Source organism: Amblyomma mixtum, chromosome 7 (assembly GCF_055824585.1).
Source record: "Amblyomma mixtum isolate Tamu chromosome 7, ASM5582458v1, whole genome shotgun sequence".
NCBI lineage: Eukaryota > Metazoa > Arthropoda > Arachnida > Ixodida > Ixodidae > Amblyomma > Amblyomma mixtum.
This window is the reverse complement of record NC_143018.1, coordinates 13,714,172-13,733,902: the sequence shown is the minus strand read 5'-3', so window position 1 is coordinate 13,733,902 and position 19,731 is coordinate 13,714,172. Positions and strand designations below refer to the sequence as shown.

Below are 19,731 nucleotides of genomic sequence, written 5' to 3'. Positions count from 1 at the left end.
GTGCTGCAAATGCAAAACTTTCAAAACAATTTTTAAAATGCTTAAGTTATGATTCTGTAAAAATTATAAAAACTTCGAACTTAAAAACAATAAAAACAACAACTTAAGGTCGACATGAGCTACGTTGGCAAACTTGAAACTTATCGGCTTAACCCATCATCATCATTAGCGTCTTGTTTGAAACATGGCGGCGCCCACGCGGGAAGCATGCGACGAGCTCAATTCATCGGAACTTGGAACAAAAACATAGTAATAACTTCCGTACGCTATTTGCACTGAGAGAGCAGTCCCCGGCATAGTAATAGCTTTCGTTGCTGTTTAAACTGAGTGCATGACGCGTCATTTCCACTTAGAAGAGTGTAGAGCTGGGCCAGTTGCTGCATGTCGCTAGCCAAAGCGACTTAATTGCAGAGATTGAATGGAGAGGGCCAGCGTCGTCTTGTGTTATTGTCTGCGTCGGTGTCCCTTCCGCTGGTTTTATAGTGCTCCATCATTTGCACTGCACAGGTGTTCAATAGCCACGTATCTTCCAGACCTTGATGCTAAACCAAAAAAAAAAAAAGGAATGTCTGGCGGAGTCAAGAAAATGCATTAGGAATATTACTTTCAACACGTCTTTTAAGCGAGCATCAGTCGTTAACCGTTATTTGCGCTGCTCTTTTTCCTCCTTTATTTTTTACTTTCAAAAGCGTCCAAAGATCGACTCTGCTTTGATTAAATTGCCGCAAAGTACAAAGCGATGACACCTTTTGCATCCTTGCACCCTGCTGTGACTGTACTGTCGTCCACAGACCTGTCTACAACGCTCGAACTCCGTGCCGTGTGCGCTCCGCAGCGCGGAGAGCGACGTCTAGCGGCAGTGCCTGGTTCGAGATAGCGCAAGTCTGATGCTCAGACGATGCTCAAAGATGAAATGAAAATTGGTTTTTGAAGAAAGGAAATGGCACAGTAACTGTCCACACATATCTCGGTAGACATCCACCCGAACAGCGCCTTAAGGGAGGGATAAAGGAGGGAGTGAAAAAAGAAAGGAAGATATAGGTGCCTTAATGGTGGGCTCCGGAATAATTTCTAGCACCCGGGGATCTTTAACGTGCACCGACATCAAACTGCACACGGGTGTTTTGTGCGTTTCGCCTCCATCAAAACGCGACCGTCGCAGTCGGGTTCGAACCCGGTATACTCCGGCTCAGTAGTCGAGCGCCCTAACTGCTGCGGGTACTTAAAGATGCGCTGTCTCGAATCAGGCGCTGCCACTAGAGGTCACTCTGCGCGCTGGCACAGACTACATGGAGTTCTAGCGTTCTAGACAGGTCTGTGGACGACTGTACGTAGTGCGTACAACAGCAGCGGTACAGAGAACTTTGTTTTGTTTTCAGCTGGGAAGAAGCTTACCTAAACGAGCTGAACAACTTCACAGATCATGGCGACGTAGGTGAAGTGTGGTAAGCGCCATCTTCCTTAATGGGTACCTAAAACAGGAAACTGCACGGTGCCAAGCTTCTCTTGCATTTTATGTGCCATACCTGTGCTGCCACTTAGCTTTACATGCCAGTAGTTTAGGTTTTTCAGTTAGTCATACGTAGAGAAAGCTTCAGCTGGCATCTATATGGTTGCAGTGCCAGGGGTGATTGCGTGAATGGTTCTTTTAGTAATCCTTGCCAGCGAATACAGGAACCACGTAGAGTCTATCAAAAAACTTGCATGGCTTCCACATGTGTAATTGTGTCATTAAAATTTACTGAGTCAATGCAGTTTAAGTTAACGAATTGTCTATGTTGTTGCATACACACTCTTGCCATTGTCTTTTATCTACTCAAATATGTGGCATTGTTACTTCAGGTTCGGCAGCCAAAATGAGCATCGCGTCATCAAATGGATGCTGCAACATGCCGAAAAATCAAGCCATGTTTTGGACGTTGGCTCTGGAAATGGGCACCTTCTCATTCGGCTGGTTTGTCATTACTTTTTTATTAGTAATCCCACTGGCTAAGCCCTCCAGACTGTGAAGCTGGTCTGCTCAAGACCATCACCATCCTCATCAGCCTAACTACACCCACTGAAGGACAAAGGCCTCTTCCATATCTCTCCAATTAACCCTGTCCTATACCAGCTGTGGCCACCTTATCCCCGCAAACTTCCTGATCTTATCCACCCACCTGACCTTCTGCGTCCTCCTAGTATACGCTTGTCTTCCGTTGGAATCCACTCCATTACCCTTAACGACCATTGATTATCTTGCCTTCGTGTTACATGCCTTACACATACACATTCTTTTTGATTTCAACTGGGATGTCATTAGCTCATGTTTGTTCCCTGACCCACTCTGCTCCCTTCCCATCTTTTAACGTTGCACTTATCATTTTTTTTTCAACCGATTGCTGTTTTTCTCAATTTAAGTTCAACACTGCATGTATCGATGGCGTAGAGGCAGAGCTTGCGCCTCTTGTGCAGGAAGGCAGCAGTTTGAGTCCCTGTGCCGCACAATTCTTCAGGTGAAAAAAAAAAAATCAGAGTATCGATGGAATTGAATAACCAGGCCTGAAGACCAGACTCTCCGGAGACCATAGCAAGCAACGCACCCTCTGACCAGAAAAGGATTGAGCCACTCCGGTGTAGTAGTACTTGGACATTGCCTCCTATATGAAAACGCCAATTAATGCTGAAGATACGGTGAGGAAAAGGAGCAGCTGGATAAGTTGTGCTGACACATAAAAGTGGTTGCCATTTGAATGCTAATTGGTGCTTCAGAAGACCATGCTTTCCTTTCATTTTCTGACGTCTTGCATGGATTAATTCCGAGATGCAGCTGGATGTGTCGGCATTTGTTTTGGTAGTGCAACTGAGGCTACTGAAAGGTGGTGGAAGTGCAGCAGGCCTGCATTACTTGTAATTCTTTGAGCTCGCAGGTCACTGTGTGTAAACTACATTTTAGGGTAAAATTGTGGCTGTGAGCAAAGCAACTGCAAGATTTCTTTGCCTAAGAACCCATAGTTTAGCACTATTTCTTGAATGAAGCGCCAACTGTCCCTAGGTCGCATTTACGGGCTGAAATTGTTTGTTTTGTTTTCAAGATTCAAAAGGCTATTTCATAGTGTTTATTTTAGAACAGAATTTTCGGTTTCTTTCAGTAAATATTATTTTCCATGGTGAAATATGTGATGGTTCTGTGCGGTAATAAATGATGTAGAATTTACCTTGTTCTATTTTCTTTTTTTTTTAACACAAGCAGCTCAGGTACCAATAATTAACACACAAATGGTCTTATTAACAGCTGCTATCCTTGCAGAAAGAAATCGTAGTGCCATAAATGTAAAAATATCTGAGGTAAATGATCTATATATAAGATGAAAACATAAGTGGAAGTTTAGCTCTAAAAACTTGGTTTTTATGTTCTGCTTGTGCTCTGTTTGAGATTATTTTGCTGTGCTTCTAACTGGTGCTCTGTAATTGTACCTGTGCTCAGGCCAAGGAAGGCTTCACCAACCTGACTGGAACTGATTATGCAAAGAGTGCTGTGACCCTTGCAAAAGAACTGGCAGCCAAGGAAGCAGTCTCCGTAGCATTTGAGGTGAGCTTCTCCTGAAATATTGCATGAGTTTTCTTCTCATCCAAGTATGAGCTGAACAGTTATTTTCCTGACTGGCTGACAAGCCTTGACCTTTTAGTGACTTCAAGGCATAACTCGTGGTTTGCTGGAAGCATGCTCACTGTTTGTACAGATGAGCAACTTCACGTCTAAAAACACAAATACAAAATTTATTTGCAAGGGTGGGTCAGCACCTACTTGGGACGTATCATTTTTTGGTAAAATTCATTTTCCTTCTGAATTTTTTGCACCTCGAAAGAGTTTTGCAAAAATTGAGTCAAATTTGGTTCTTCCCAAACACTGTCTTGTAAAATTGTGCTTCTTGGCTGCAAGCGGTTGAACTGAGCCACTGTATCAAAGCTAAGAGCTGCCCCAAGCTGAACTGCAGTTTATTTTTACCATAGTTTGTCGTCACAAACAGATATGTCCCTCACATACGTAATGCTTTTGGGCCTTTAGGAAACAATAAATAAAATTAAGTGAAATATGGGAGCGGTCTCTGAAGTTAATAACTCGTGAGGTCAAAGTGTCCACCCTGAATGATACAGCTACTTCCCTGCTCATCTCATTTCGCTCTTTCTTCCTTGAATACACGATGCACAAGCACACAATAACCAAGATAGAAAAGAGTAGTGCCAGTAAAATCGTGCGACACGCTATGGCATTAATTGCTGAAAGCAAGAAAATTTGATGTAGTGGGAAAAGCTCTCTGAATAATAGTGCATTCAACAGCTCCTTTCTCTCGTCCTTCAAGCACTGCGACATCCTTGATGATGCTCCCTCAAGTCCCTGCCTTGCGAGGAAGTACGACTTTGTCTTGGATAAAGGTGGGAATTTTTCGTCTGTGTCTTAAATGGCCCCTCCCATGCCTTTAAGAGGGACATTGATGTCAGATTAAAGTTTGCCTGTATCTATACGTCACTGCAGTCTAATGACAAAGACACTACTTTTACTAAAAGCAGAGCTTTTATAAGCTAGAAAAGGACAGCAATTTAAAATACACAGGTTGCCATCACTGGCTGTCTTCATAACAAAACTGCAGTGTGTCGAGACTGTTCTTGGCACATGGATCCAAGAGGTTAGGCTGCACTGCAATTTCTTTCAAAAAGGAGTTCTTTTCACTGCAGACATCACGAGTTTAAATCGAGCAGCGGGAATATTTTTAAATAATTTTGTCACCATTTAATGCGTCTTTCGCTGTCGAGCGAACATCAGCTTACCTCGAAAGAGTAATAAAAATAAATTTTACTAAGAGTGAAGATTGTTTGCTGTAGTCTTCAGTGTCCCTTTCAGAGAAGCTTCATGATATTTTGGGAAAGGGCAGTTCCTCGCGAACCTTTTTCGAGAGCATTTTCTCTAGAGCAGTTTTTCGAGAAAAAAATTTTCTGGAGCATTTTCTGTTGTTGAACTTCATTTCTTCAGTGTTGCTCAATTTCGACATGTGATTTATTTCGACCGATGCTTTGACCTCTTTAGAATTGAGGGTATCAAAAAGGATATCCTTAATTCAACTTTGCACAGTTTGAACAAATTTTTGGCACATTTCTAGTTCCAACTGTCAAGAGCCAACCTTTCCACCAAAGTTACATAGTGGATATACTGTATTTACTTGCGTAGTTTGAGCACTTCTTTCCCTAAAATTAAGGCTTCAGAAAGGAGGTGTGCAAATTACACGGAGATTTCACTAATGCGGCCTAAAAAAAACTCTGCAAAGGTCTTAACGCGACCCTGCTGACCCCAAAGAAAAAATATGTTGACTCCAAATATAAGTCGACACACCCCGCACCCACCCGAGGCTCACGTTATGCAGTTCCCCGCGTAATCGCATGATCGTGTGTGCGCAGCGAAAAACAATAACACGGAACGATAAAATTGCAAAGCCAGCACTCAGAGGCCAGCGGAGATACAAGGCGCTAAAATGGCATTCTTGCATGCGGCCCTGGCCTAGTAGCAGTGAAGAGAACAGCCAACAGTTTGGTAGTTTCGGATTCTGGCTCAATGCACTCTCAAGAGGTTGCCGAAAGTGTGCTCTCGTAGCTATTCGTGAGAGAAAGTGACCGACGGTGTGAGTGAGCTGAGTAGACAGTGCGCAGTTGAGTTTACCGGAACCAATTTACGAACTGATTACCGAAATTTTTGGTACCACCCACTCGCCTTTCGCAGCCGTGCCGATCTTTCCAAGCCTGCCCTGTATGCATGCTGGTGTGCTTGCACTGCAGGGAATGCAAATTATGCGAGTGAAAGTTTATTTTTTATATAAATCCGGGTAATAATTAGGGGTGCACAAATTACGCTAGTCAATACTGTAGTTGTCTTTGGCCTTTTTTTGAACCATTTGTTTTCTTCTTGTCACTTTTCACCTGCTGGATACTGCGAGAGTGGTTGCAGTGATGTCCTCATGGTGTGCTTTATTTCTTCTTTTTTATTTACTTGCATGCGACTCCGTGTGCTCCACAGCTGCATGCAGTTAGGTTGGTTTTTCTCCGCTCACTAAACAGAGACAGCATTGTGGAGGCTGCACGCTGAATTCACACTGCCTCACAGAAGAACGCTACACACTTGAGAAGCGAGTAAATGGCACGAAAGAATGCAAAGGTAGAAATGACAAGGATCGGCACAGGTCTGCGTCGCTTGTCTTCACCATGTGTGACCTCGTGCTCAGCAGTTGTGTGCAGCACACTCAGCTCTAACCTCTACCGTATTCTACCACATAGCTGTTTGCATGCAAGAGCGCCTTGCAACTTTCCTACCGTTGGCTGCAGTGACTAGCGAGCACATGGATGCTGGAAAATGACAAGTAGTTCTCACGACCCAGGAGCTTTCTAAGCCTGGCCTCTAATTAGCTCTAAAAGCTTTACCTTTTGTAACGCTGCGCAGTTTTTTGTGAGGCCGAGTACTGCTCTGGTTTGTTCTTTTGAATTTTCTTTATTATTGCTTTCTCTACCACATCTTTCACTGTATTCCCTGCTATTTTGTGCTGGCATTGAATGTTAATAACACTTCAATGGCGTTATTGTTAAATTTTGTAGTTTTTATTAGTCGTTGACAATTATTTACACACAAATACATCAGTGTGCCATTTTTAGCATGATGCACACTTCAAAGGACAAGTCATGTCCTGAGTGAATTCGTTCATTCTCTGCTGCATATAGAGGCCTAATGCTAGGTAGTGATATTTTGGATATGATAGAACAGCTAGGTGGCTTCAGAAAGAGTGACAGGGCCCACAAGGAAGAAGTTCCGAGCAGCTGTCTTACTTTACTGAAGCTGTCCCGTGTTGTCTCCTTGTAATGACAGTGAGTGATTGCGGTAGTTTTGTGCAAAAATTGTGCAGTATGTGTGAAGTCTTCTGAAAAAAAAAAAAAAAGAAAAACAGTGGAAAAGCTGTTTTATGGCAAGGCACACCACTTGTAGCGATACCAGTACACAGACTTCTGCAATTTATCTTATCGTTATTTTTGCAGTGCAAGGTTGGTATGTCTGTTGGAGCCAGTTTTATTTTGTTTTAAGTGTTTCTAGTGCCATTTAAGTATAACAGTAGAGTTTCTGTTAGATTGCTTGTATGTGAGTGGCAAAAGTGGAGCACCTTGCTTTGTTTGATACTAATATGTATGGTTAAGCTTTGACCTAACAAAGTTCGACGGAGCTGCAAATTATTAGGAGAGATTGCAGTTGGCTTTCTTTTAAGTTGTGATGTAATTATCAGTATCAAAGGGAAAGTGCTGGAAAATGCAAGGCTTGTAGTGAACAGATGGCAAGTTTATTGTAGTATACACAGCAGAAAACACATTTATAAATATATTGCTTGGAAAGGTGTGCCACAATGGCTGAATGGCTAACATGTCCAGGTATGCTTATTATCCTCCCATTCTGTTCTGAAACAAAGCCTTGCACTACACGAGCCATCTGTTCATTTGCCTTTCTTTGCAGGAACGTACGATGCAATCAGCCTCTCTCCCGACAATGCAAAGGCTCAGCGCGAGCGCTACACTCATGCAGTCTCTGAACTCCTGGCAGTTGGAGGCCGATTTGTGATTGTGTCATGTAACTGGACACAACAGGAACTGACTGCACATTTCCAGCCAGGTTGGTATTGCAGGCATATGTCGCATGTGAAGGCGTGGCAACTTTTTTTTGCATCCGTACTCTGCAGGCGCAGGAAACAACATCGACTAATTAATGCCTTGAACACAGAGCTAACGGAATTTGCTGGGGTGCCATTCACCATTCAGTAACTTAGTAACACGTTTGATAACATAATGTGTACTGTTTCTCCTATTTATTATGGAGAATAAGATGTTCTGTTTTAAAAAGAATTTGCATCAGTTACTAAGCATTTAGTGGCTGCTGATTATATGAGCTATGTCTCTTGGAGTTTTGGTGCACCATTTTTACCAACTACCATGCTACCTCTCTGGCTTAATGTGCAGAAACAGTGCTATTATCTGTAGAATTATGCAGTTTGATTTAAACAATGTTTATTGCATCTGAAGCTTATGAATGTGGTTACATGAATAAATGAAAATTTTCAAGTATAGTTCCTTCACACGATCATTGCTGCAGCATAGTTTAAATCAGGATGCATGGCACTGGCTTCAAAAATACTGACCTGAGAAAACTTTAAGCATTTAGCACTCTTCACTTCTTGCTTCCATATAGCACGGGTACTGGAAAGGGCAGGAGCTGTTAGCTGTAATAGGCACGATTTTACTTTCTTGAAGGAAAATGCATGTAATAATAACATCAGTGCCTATTTGCTTTTGTTATGATGTTCCCTTCTAGTTATGGCAATTGTGCACAAGCACAAGAAAAATTATGTGCAAGACTTCTAACAGATAAGGGAATGATAGCAGGTTGCTGATAGTTGAGATTAAATTAAGAGGAAGAAATAGACTTGAGCAAGACATGTTATGTGTAGCACAGATAATTGTCGGACTCACTGAGTCACAGAATGGCTGTCAAAAGAACAAAAACTTAGTTGAGGATCGAGGTTTGTAAATTTGTAAGGATAGGTTAATACGAAGCAACATTACCTGGAAATGAAGAGATCTGTTGTGGAGTGGATCTGGCTGGGTTTACAATGTTGTTCTGACCTGTCTTGTCTCTCTGCAGAGCTCGTGCTTTTAGACGTCATACCAACACCGACTTTCACGTTTGGCGGCAGTCAAGGCAAATCTGTGACGGCGCTGGTCTTTGGGCGCAAGCCTCACACTGAAACGTCCTGACACAACACGCAGCTCGCGTCCCTTTGGTAAAGAGGCGTGAGCTTGTGTGGTGAAGACAAAAGAATTTTTCTACTTCAAAACTGGATACCCCTATTCTTTTACAAAATCCTCGCAGTCCCATAAACAATGGGAGTTGTATGTACCTGTTCTGAATAAAAGTGGTAATTTGGATTGGATTGTAAAACGTTTATTGCCAACAGTCTGAAGGGCATATAGGCCCCCCGCCTAAACGACGGCCAGAAGGTCTTGGCTCCTGGCAGCGTCTTCGGCCAGTTGGACGACTTTTGTTTGAGTCTCCGGATCGGAGCTGAGTAGGAGAGCCTCCCATTGTTCAAGTGACTTTATTTTTTGTCCCTCCAGGGGGGCAAAAGGGCATTTCCAGAGAATATGGTTGAGATTCGCTTTGGCCTTACATTGCTTACACTCGTTTGAATATTGTCCCGGATAATAACGACTACACATAACCGGGTTCGGAAACGTATAAGTTTGGAGACGGTGCCAAGAGGTGGCCTGACTCTTTGTCAATGATTTATCAGCAGCGGGGTACTTTGTTCGATTGAGCCTATAATGTTGTGTGATTTCTCTGTAACCTACAAGACGATCCCTGTCTGCGAAGCCCTCGGTATGGCCACTGGCTCGGAAAGCAAGACCTCGAGCCAGTTCGTGAGCTGCTTCATTTCCAGCCAGGGATGCGTGTGCAGGTGTCCAGACTATGCGAATTTTGCGGTCGTCCCTTGCAGTCCGCAGGATTCCGTTCGTCAGAGGGGAGACCCTCCCCTTGGCAAAGTTCATCACTGCTACCTTTGAGTCACTGACTATCATTGACGCATCCGTGCCCACTATTGCAAGTGCGATGGCGGCTTCTTCTGCAATTTCGGGACTGTCCGTCGTGATCGAAGCGCCGGCTCGGAGATATGTCTCGGCGCTAGCTACCGCTATCACCATTCTCCCCCTCCCGCAATTAGCTGCGTCCACGTAGGCCACGTCTTCTATCGGATAGTTTTTGAAACATTTGCCGAGGGCTTCAGCCCGTTTCTCTCTGCGATCCTTGTGGTGGACGGTATGCATGTTTTTCGGTAGTGGTGGGATCATCAGCCTATCGCGCACGCTCTTAAGCATGTCCACTTTCGGACCTCGCTGACTCTCGTAATTTATTCCTAGTTTCGCGAGGATTTGCCTGCCTGTAACGCTTCCCGACAGCCTTTCGTACTGCGAGACTGTCACGCCTTCCACAATTTCATCCAATGTGTTGTGAAGACCTAGTTCTAAAAGTTTTGCGGTGGGGGTCCGAATTGGTAAACCCAGCGCCTGCTTGACACTTCTGCGAATGATCCCTTCCAGCTTGGACTTCTCCGCTGCCTTGAGATTAAGGAAAGGAGCTACGTAAGCAATCTTACTTATTACAAAGGCTTCAACTAATCTGATTAGATTCGTTTCTTTCATGCCATAGCGCCTATTTGCGATTCTGCGGATGAGCCGCATAGTCTGTTGCGCGCATATCTCCAACTTCTTTATTGCTTCTCCATTGAAACCGTTGTTTTGAATGTACAGCCCTAAGACTCTAATCCTGTCCACCGTCGGGATATCGAGTCCCTGAGCCTTAAGAGATATCCGCGGGGGATCCGACCGTGATTTCCTCTTTGGTTGGTAAAAAAGCATTTCCGATTTTTGCGAGGAGCACCTAAGCCCCCTATCATTTACATACTTTTCAACTTCTCCTATGGCCATTTGGAGAGTCTCCTCTATTTGACCGTCAGTTCCTTTGCCAATCCACATAGTAATGTCATCCGCATACATGCAATGACTGAGACCTTCAATCGCTGCTAGTTTGCTAGGAAGCCCGATCATGGCCACGTTGAAAAGAAGCGGGGACAGTACAGATCCCTGCGGGGTCCCCTTGCTACCTAGCTCTATGTAGTCTGATTTACTTTCCCCGAAGTTAATTTGGGCCACTCTGTCGGAAAGGAAATTTTTAACATAGTTGTAGGTTTTCGGGCCTACTCCCAGGAGGCTGAGATTATCCAGGATCGCCTTGTGCGTGACGTTATCGAAAGCCTTCGCCAGGTCAAGACTCAGAATGACCTTCGCGTCCCGCGTTTGTGAGTCCAGAATTTCATGTTTTAGTTGCAGCATCACGTCCTGCGTTGAGAGATGAGACCTGAATCCCACCATGGAGATAGGATAAAGATGGTGGTCTTCCATGTAGTTGTTGAGACGTGTCTGCACTACATGCTCCATCAATTTCCCTGCACAGGAGGTTAGGGATATAGGCCTTAGATTCTCGATCGACAAAGGTTTCCCCGGTTTAGGAATAAGTACCACCTTAGCCGACTTCCACTGCTTAAGAATCTCACCCGCCTCCCAACATTTCTGCATGTAGGCAGTGAGTGCTGTTATAGAGTTGTCGTCGAGATTTCTGAGCAATTTGTTGCTTACCCCATCCGGTCCGGGCGCTGAATTAGTATTTAATCTAGCAAGCTCTGCTCGCACTTCGGATTCAGTAATGGGTTCGTCCAAGCGATCGTTGGGTATCCCACAGTAACCATGCAGAGGTACCTTCTCGGTGTCCCCTATGTACTTAGATCGAATCTCATCGAGCAGCTCTTGCTCTGTACCCTCATGTTTATGCTGGATCTTTTGGAGGTTTTGCCTCTGGGCCGTTTTACATCCGTCAGGGTCTAGGAGGTATCTGAGTAAACTCCATGTGCGAGCCAGACTTATATTCCCGTCCATTTTGTCGCATAGCGATTCCCAGTTTTGCCTAGAAAGTTTGAGCGCATATTCCTCTATCTCTTGGTAAGAATGCATTATGTATAGTATGCCAGTGAAGTATTCATGCAACGTTGTTAAAATACCCACTTAACTAGTGTTGCTTTAACGTGCAAAAACTTCCAATATTTGTGACGTTAAACCCCCATAAATCAAACCAGAATTAAGCAAGGCATGTTGCGCTTTTATCAAATTGAACAATCGGTCTCTATAAGCAAAAATTAATCATATCCTGAACCCTTTATGCATTGATTGCATGCTTTTTACAATGGTTAACTGAATAGCCCATCATAACTGGTAGAAGTTCATCACATCCTTAACCAGTGGTGCACAAAAAAAATTGGTTTTGAGTAAAGGTAACATATGCAACTGCCTCGCAAGGGTAGGGATGGAAGGAGTGGGGGCCCCGGAAAATTTCGACCACCTAGGGCTTGCACAGCACACAGGTGTCGTACATTTTGCCTGCACCGAAAAGTGGCTGGGACTGAACCCGCATCCTTGGGCTTGCAATTCTACTTTAATTCAGTGAAGTGGTCTATGTCCCATATGTGAAAGTGAACAGGTGGCAGCTTAGTGCGTTCATCATTCCATTTTTGCATTGAACTGCATTTCATACCAAGCATGCAATGCAATGGATGCTATGCAGGGAGTGTGCTCATAAATATACTTCATCGCATATTTCTCGTACAACACTTAGGCCTCTGCGAGTGGGCAGGACAAAGATATAGACATACAGATATAGATACAGATATAGTCTAGCCCGTTTATAACGAAGCCACTTATAGCGAAATAGCGGTTATAACGAAGGGATTTCAATTTCCCATTCCCATTTTTGCATTTTCAATACATTTTGGGTCCGGTTTTAACGAAGTAAATAAGAGTGCGTCAGCGGATATAACGAAGAGATTTAATACCAACCGAAAAATAATCTGCCAATCAACACATTTTTGCGTCCTTGAGGCGATTTTTTCCGCGAAAATAAGAGCAAAATTCGGCTGACAGCGTCCTTTCGTGGCGTCGTCTGCTCTCCTGCGAAGCGAAAGGTTGCTTCACTGCATCGCATGGCACGCCGGTCTCATGTTGCGCCGTCCTTGAACGGCGTCACGGCGTAGAGCGGTAGAGCACGCCGCGCAGGGGAAAAATGGGAAAAAGAACAGCGACGATTTTTTTTTTTCGATGACGTCGCAGAAAGCGGCCGTCTTGGCCAATCTCGGTTCTCTATTTCTCCCAGGCAGTCGGCACCACGGCTGGACTGCAGTCTGCAGGAGGTGTGGCAGCGCGCGCTTTGTTTTATGTCAGTGCCGCGGTGCGCAAGGCAGGGAGAAAGCGCGGCAGCATTGTGCATGTTGGAAGCGCGGCTCATTTTTATCGTTATCGCGGAGTTCGACCAGATCTTTGGTTCGAAGTTGGATGGTATGGAAGCCGCAATCCTGAAGTCCGCGCTCGCGAAACGTGTTCAGGGGACGCTGGACGACTTCTTTCAGCGGCAATAAATCGGTATGCCGATGTTTGCATTTTTTTTTCGTAGTCCACATATAACGAAATAGCGGATATAGCGAAGTGATTTCCGATTCCCGCCGACTTCGTTATAACCGGGCTAGACTGGATATGTGGCACTGTGCCTGCGCACAGTGGTGGGCTGCCCCCTTGCAAGGAAACAATTGCCTGCAAATGTGCAAGGCATAGTTTAGATCGATAGTGCCGATATTTTGAATTTTCTAAGTTGAATAACTTTTGTTCGCATTGTCCGATTTCAATAATTCTTTTTACACAGGTGTCGGGAACAAACGAGGAATCCAGCTAACACAATCGACAAGGAAAAAAAAAAACACCACAGCATCTCTTTAAAAGGAACGGAGCTGCTCTGCTCACTAGTCACATACTGTGGTGGCATCCATGTGACTTAAGTCATGTCCTCGAAATATAGACTCACGTGTTCTAGCGGGAAGTATAAAGAGACCAATGCATTTTTGAAACATGAATGAGCTTGAACTGTATCGCTCCTCTATATTCTTCTTGAGCAATGAAAAGCTTTGAGGGATGCTCATACTCTGCATGCTCAAAATGGTGCACAGAAGGACCACAGGCCTTTTCTCTAAGCAAGCAGTGATCAGAAAGTAAGCCCGACAAGAGGGTTGAGCACATACGAAAGAAATCTGTCTTTCTGTACAGTTTGCACCGCTATTTATTTATTACACGCTGACTCCCGCCGCCTTCTTTGCGGCCAGTGCAGCCTCCTTCTGCAGGGCCTCGTTGGCGCGCATCTTCTTCAGGCCCTTCTTGTTATGCCGCTTGGCAAACCGCATGTTCTTCACAAACTTAGCATCCACCTGGGGAGTGATAAACACACACGATAAGTGTCCCGACGCCAAACATCTGTTAAAACCCTTGCTCACTCACTAGCGGTTCATCACCGCATATGCATTATGGTTCAGTGCAAGACAATGCAGCAGTGGCCCATTTTACAATGTACAGCTACTCCAAAATAAGGAAATTTGCCATTCCCTTTCACACTGAAGCTAAATGTACAGCCCTTCCCCGCTCTACAGCCATCGCCAAGGCCCGGAGGCGGCGAGCAATGTGCCTGTCGGAAGTAGGCATAGCCACATTACACAGTGGGCTCTCCCGCAGCAAACCAAAGGCAATGCATCAGCTGTGGGCATGGCAGTCATAATGCTAACACCAGCATGCAAAAGTGCTTGCACCAAGGTTTGGCAAGCATGGATCTACAACAGGATTGAACCCCGCGGTTTCCCACTTTTGCCAGTAAGGTTTGTGCACACACTACAGTGTGCTGCACAACTAACTCATTGGTACAAATTTTGAACGAGATAAAGAAATCGATGGCTTAAGCATTAAGCAATGCACTTATTTCTGGCCCATGGATCACATCTGCCAGAAACTGTCACACCACTTGCCCTCCCCCTAGCACTGCTGCAAATACCAATGACTTGGAAACAGTAGCACTAATGATCTACTTCTAAGGGAAAGAACTGGCTCAATGCATGTCCTTGCAAGAAATGGGCCACCTCTGTCCAAAGCAATTAGCAGTAAAATACCTAAACACAGATGCTTAGAAATTACGCACCAACTTTTACAGCTGCTTCCAGCTTGAGCATGTTCATTCCGTACCTGAATTTTACAAGACAACCACTGAGGTGAACTCAGAGTGCACACAATTGACATGATCCAAGGCAGAGAATACAATGTTACCTAGAGTGTTACATGCCACTCATTACAACACATAAGCCTTCTACCATGCTCTGTTAACAAGTGCACTAACATGAACTAAGAACATGTTGTAGTTAGCGCAGGATGCCATGTCAGCTTCAAAATATGAAGGCATGGTACACCCAATGCCATGAAATGGAATGGTATGAGGGCTTTTAACACCTTGATGCGACAAACGGGCCCACTACCATCGAATGCCAGCTACAAAATCTGCTAACTGCTATGAGGTATAAGCATAATGTACTGCAGTCATGTGCCAAGTACAATGCCAGGCAAACATTTTATTCCTCATCCATATACACGTTTTGGCCGCATGTAATGCGCCCTACCCTGTGCACGCACAGCATGTTGGCACATCCTGACCCCACCAATGTCATGCAAGACTCCTGCTGGGAACGCCTTTGAACGTGCCTGCTTCAATTTAGCACCCAACAAATACGCCTAGTCCAAGGAATGCGGAGCTGAGCGTGGACACACATAAGGTGCAAAGCATCTTGTAGCAACATCCACTTGATGCAAAGTCACTTGACACAGCCTACTGAATCGCACTGGCTCCAAATGGGAAAGTGTGAGCGCGGCCTCTAGTTTCATTTGTGCACACCAGCAGCAAGGAATGTGCAGCCAAAACCAGCCTCTACAGCACTTGACAAACAATGTGCACTTCCAGCAAGTACAATACTTGCTACATCACTACTGTACAACTTCAACTAACTGATCATGCTGTCAAGTGCTGGTGGTAGCCAGCAACCAGTATCCGTTAAAAGATTAACAGATGAAAACATTAAACGGTGAGCCGCAAACTGTGTAGTGACCCTGACAATTCATCCGAAACATTGTTTCGAAGGTGTTTAGTCACTTTTATGCTGTCTTTCTGCCTACCCACCCTGTGCAAACAGGAGAGTAGCAATCGTCAGCCAGATAACCTTATCCAGGGCTTACTACTAAAGAGGAATCAGTTAAAGGCCTACTTGACCGAAGGATTACTTCGGCTAATTTTGCGCTCGATATAGTGTGCACGTTATACAAACAATGTGCACTTCCAGCAAGTACAATACTTGCTACATCACTACTGTACAACTTCAACTAACTGATCATGCTGTCAAGTGCTGGTGGTAGCCAGCAACCAGTATCCGTTAAAAGATTAACAGATGAAAACATTAAACGGTGAGCCGCAAACTGTGTAGTGACCCTGACAATTCATCCGAAACATTGTTTCGAAGGTGTTTGGTCACTTTTATGCTGTCTTTCTGCCTACCCACCCTGTGCAAACAGGAGAGTAGCAATCGTCAGCCAGATAACCTTATCCAGGGCTTACTACTAAAGAGGAATCAGTTAAAGGCCTACTTGACCGAAAGATTACTTCGGCTAATTTTGCGCTCGATATAGTGTGCACGTTATGAACAATATTTCTATTTAATATTAGGGCTGTGAAGCATCTAGAATTTTAGTTACAAGCGTTCAAAACCCTCTGTAGCAGACGACGCAGTCCCCTAGCGGTGTGCCGGACAACTAACAAACCTGACCGGAAATGACGCACAATTGAGACACCGGCATCGCCGGCTCGCCAGTTTCAGGCGTTCTGAAGTGAGTGTGCGCCCCTTGTAAGCTATTCTTCTGGCGCGTTTCTGGCTGTTTTCACCGCGAAGCTCGATGGTCTCCGAGAAAAATAAACTGCTGGCATCATGTCGACGAAGTGCGTCGCCGCGGAAGGGAATCGAGGAATGCGGAAAGCACCATACATATACCTCTCGGCCACTGCCCTTCACCCCCGATCTTGAAAGCTGGTGTCAGCTGTCTGGAGCTCAGGTTTTGACGTGAATTCCCCTCTCTTCTTCAAAAAAGATAATGGTGGGTGACTGACGTTTCTGCCTCGCGCTAAATCTTGAGCTCCCTTTTTAGACATGCAGCTGTTTTTATTGATTTACGCCGCATTCACAGCACCTGTTGCAAACTTCTATGCACAGGTAGGAATACCTTTCGACGGGGGAGACTAATTAGAAGGAAAAGAAAAAGGCAGGTCATTTCTTTTAAATCAAGATAACAACCATATTACATGCACAGCAGAGCGCGCATATGTCTGTTGACACGCGCGTGTCCACTCAAAAAAGCCGACTTGATAATACAAGCACTCCAACTTGGCCTCCATTTGAATATGCTTCCTTCCTGCGCTATGTCCGAACTTTGCACAAGCTGTAATCGAATACTGCCAGGCAAACAACGCCCACTAGCATTGCGGTGCGATCATCTTCGCTGAGGTTGAGCCAGGACTTTTCTAGTCTACTACAGCAAATAAAACACGTTTAGAACTTTTTCTAGGGCGTTTCATCCGTTTTAAGATGTTTGTTTTCACATATAACCAGTATTTATCGCACAAAGTGCTGCGCGCGCTACCGGTACCAGCGCTTTGCTCGAGCCGCAACAAGCAGACGCTCCGAACCTGTCCGGACTCCAGTCTCAAACACGTGTCACTTCCGGCGGGCGGCAATGGCGCCCGTTTTTCAGTTTCGGTATTGAAAACTCCGATTTTTGCGTGCCTTTGGCACCATAACTGCTTGAAACTGGAGCTTAATGTTTTGTGGGTCGCATAATACGGGGGTATACTATGAAAAAACAACCTTTTTACGGTTTGAAAAATTTCAGTCAAGTAGGCCTTTAAACGTAGTCCTCATGATCAGTTTGCCAATGCATGTTGTGGGCTTTCACTGTGAGATGCAGACAGTCGTAGCCACATCTGCTTTTGGATACGTGCAAAAGTGCAGCACTTACCCCTCGCATGGAAGGCTTCAAACCCTTCTTGGGCCGCTTGATGCCATTCCTGTGGTCCTTGCGGTCTGGAACACGTTGCACAGATGTTAAGTGGACTGTTTCTAAGCAGCGTGAAATTAGTACGCTGCAAACTACTTTAGCTGATGAGTGCGGAATGATATTAGTTGTCTTTCTACACTAACTTGCAAACCCTAGATGTATACTTCCATCTAGCCCAAGAGTTCGACTCGTTTGATCACGATCTTGAGGCATACTAAGTGGCCCATCAGTCCCATAAACTGGACGGGATCAAAAACATGAGCCTGTCGCTCAAGTAGCACTGACCTTATGATAAAGCATAGTTCAGTATACCACACTGCTAACAAGGCAAGCAAGCTTCTAGAAAGAAAACCTGCGCAAAGGACGGAGTTACAGAGCAGGAACATAGGATGACGCTCCCATGTAGCGACTCGCCCAGCTCTCCACTCTACTGAAGCGAGTAAGCTTGGTGGAAATGTGGTTCTTCTTTTTGGAAATGAGCCAAATCCAAAAACCGAAATTAATCAAAATTAAGCTATCTTGGTAAGTTAAGCCACTTAACGACCGACATAAAATGGGGAAATAAGTGTTTTAAGGTATTCCCCGCGCCTTGCAGTGCACTCATCCTTGTGCACTTTCAAGTGGCATACTCCCATGTGATAAACCTTGCCATTAGCACACAATGCATGTTGGCACATTCTGACCCCACCAATGTCTTGTCAGACATCTGCTGGGAACGCCTTTGAGTGTGCCTGGTTCGATTTAGCACCCAATCGATTTGCTCAGTCCTAGAGACATGGAACTGAACAAGGACACTTTTAAGGTGCAAAGCGAAGGAGGCCAAAGCATTTCCACAGTCGCTGCAGATAACAAACTTTCACATTATCTTCAATTCCTATCAAGATCAACTAGGCTCATTTCAGAGGAAAAAAAAAAGTGAAGTGCCACTTTTTAAAACTCACTCTGGTTGTGATTGGTGTGGTTCTTTGTCTTTGCCATTGTGGCACACCTTTAGCACGGCACCTGCAAAGAAACCGAGAACACTTTATTTCATGCTGCCACAGAAAAAAAAAAAAACGGCTAGCGTGTGATCACAAAATCAGTCACAAAAACTAACTTCGCGACTGCGCCGGATTGGCTGGCGTTCTCGTGCAAGTTCTCAAGCACCAATACAAACGCAATGAGCCAGCAATAAGTGCCCTAACAAAAAAGCGTGCGTGCGCAACGCTAATCTCGGAACTGAATACCGCACTGTTGCGTATTTTGCAACAAACAGGTATGGGCTCAGGCACCGAAAGCATGTAGGCACGTCGTGACCCCACCAACGTCGTGCAAGACATCTGCTGGGAACGCCTTTGAGCATGCCAGCGTCAATTTAGCACCCAATAAATTCGTTCAGCCCTGGAAATGCTGGGCTGAACGAGGACACAGGTGCAGTGTTACAGTAAGCATGTGCGTAGTCAACCAGTTTGTGAGCGTAAGCATTCGGTGACATTTAATTTTTCACTATTACCAGCCGCGAAACACAAATGTAGGTGTCATGCATTAAAGCAACGTAAGCGCTTTGACGTGTCGTTCCAAAATTTCAAATGGGCCGCCTAGAGAATACCGAGGGATGCATGTCGCTAAAGAATCTTTGGGATGAGTTTCCAACACCCAACAAAACAAAGAAAACACTACACAGCACTCTGAAATGCATCAATAACGCTCACCGCTACTTCTTTTTATTTAAAATAACGCACTAAAATGTTTGCAGACACGCAAAAGTTGCTTATTTTGTTAGAAGCGTCAACTGCAACCACGGCCGGAGCTACCAGGCCTGTATAAAGCACAGTAACATCAAAATTCAGAAATAACATGCTGTCCACACAGCAGAAACGTCATATATCTGCACTATTCAAATGATCGACGAAAATCTTGAGGTTAACAAAGATTAACTCCGATTACACACGGAAGGTACCGTACCTTGAGATGCCGCTCGCGAAATCCACACACGAAAAGGAGCGAAACTAGCGCACCTGACGGCGAAATCCTGTCAACGCTTAAACACAACTTTCAATACAGAACTTAAATAAAAGCAATAAAAGCATAACTTCTTAATATTATTTTACACCAAGCAAATTTTTTAAATGC

The 19,731-nt window shown here is 44.7% G+C and overlaps 2 protein-coding genes across 2 annotated transcripts; one reads left to right on the top strand and one right to left on the bottom strand.

Annotated features, from left to right (window-relative positions):
• Positions 1-173: 173 nt before the first annotated feature.
• On the top strand, positions 174-8,985 carry LOC149335073 (EEF1A lysine methyltransferase 2). Its single transcript, XM_089551758.1, has 7 exons — positions 174-249; positions 1,380-1,445; positions 1,843-1,954; positions 3,467-3,571; positions 4,344-4,416; positions 7,520-7,675; positions 8,702-8,985. Exons 1-7 carry the CDS (start codon positions 185-187, stop codon positions 8,812-8,814), a joined length of 690 nt encoding a protein of 229 aa, XP_089407884.1. The 5' UTR covers positions 174-184; the 3' UTR covers positions 8,815-8,985.
• A 4,733-nt stretch (positions 8,986-13,718) lies between these two features.
• RpL29 (ribosomal protein L29) lies at positions 13,719-19,650 on the bottom strand. The gene is made up of 4 exons (XM_089551757.1): positions 19,564-19,650; positions 18,561-18,621; positions 17,581-17,645; positions 13,719-13,913 (listed from the first exon to the last, which is right to left on the bottom strand). The coding sequence occupies exons 2-4, from the start codon at positions 18,595-18,597 to the stop codon at positions 13,776-13,778; spliced, it is 240 nt and encodes a 79-aa protein (XP_089407883.1). The 5' UTR covers positions 18,598-18,621; positions 19,564-19,650; the 3' UTR covers positions 13,719-13,775.
• Between the last annotated feature and the right edge of the window lie 81 nt (positions 19,651-19,731).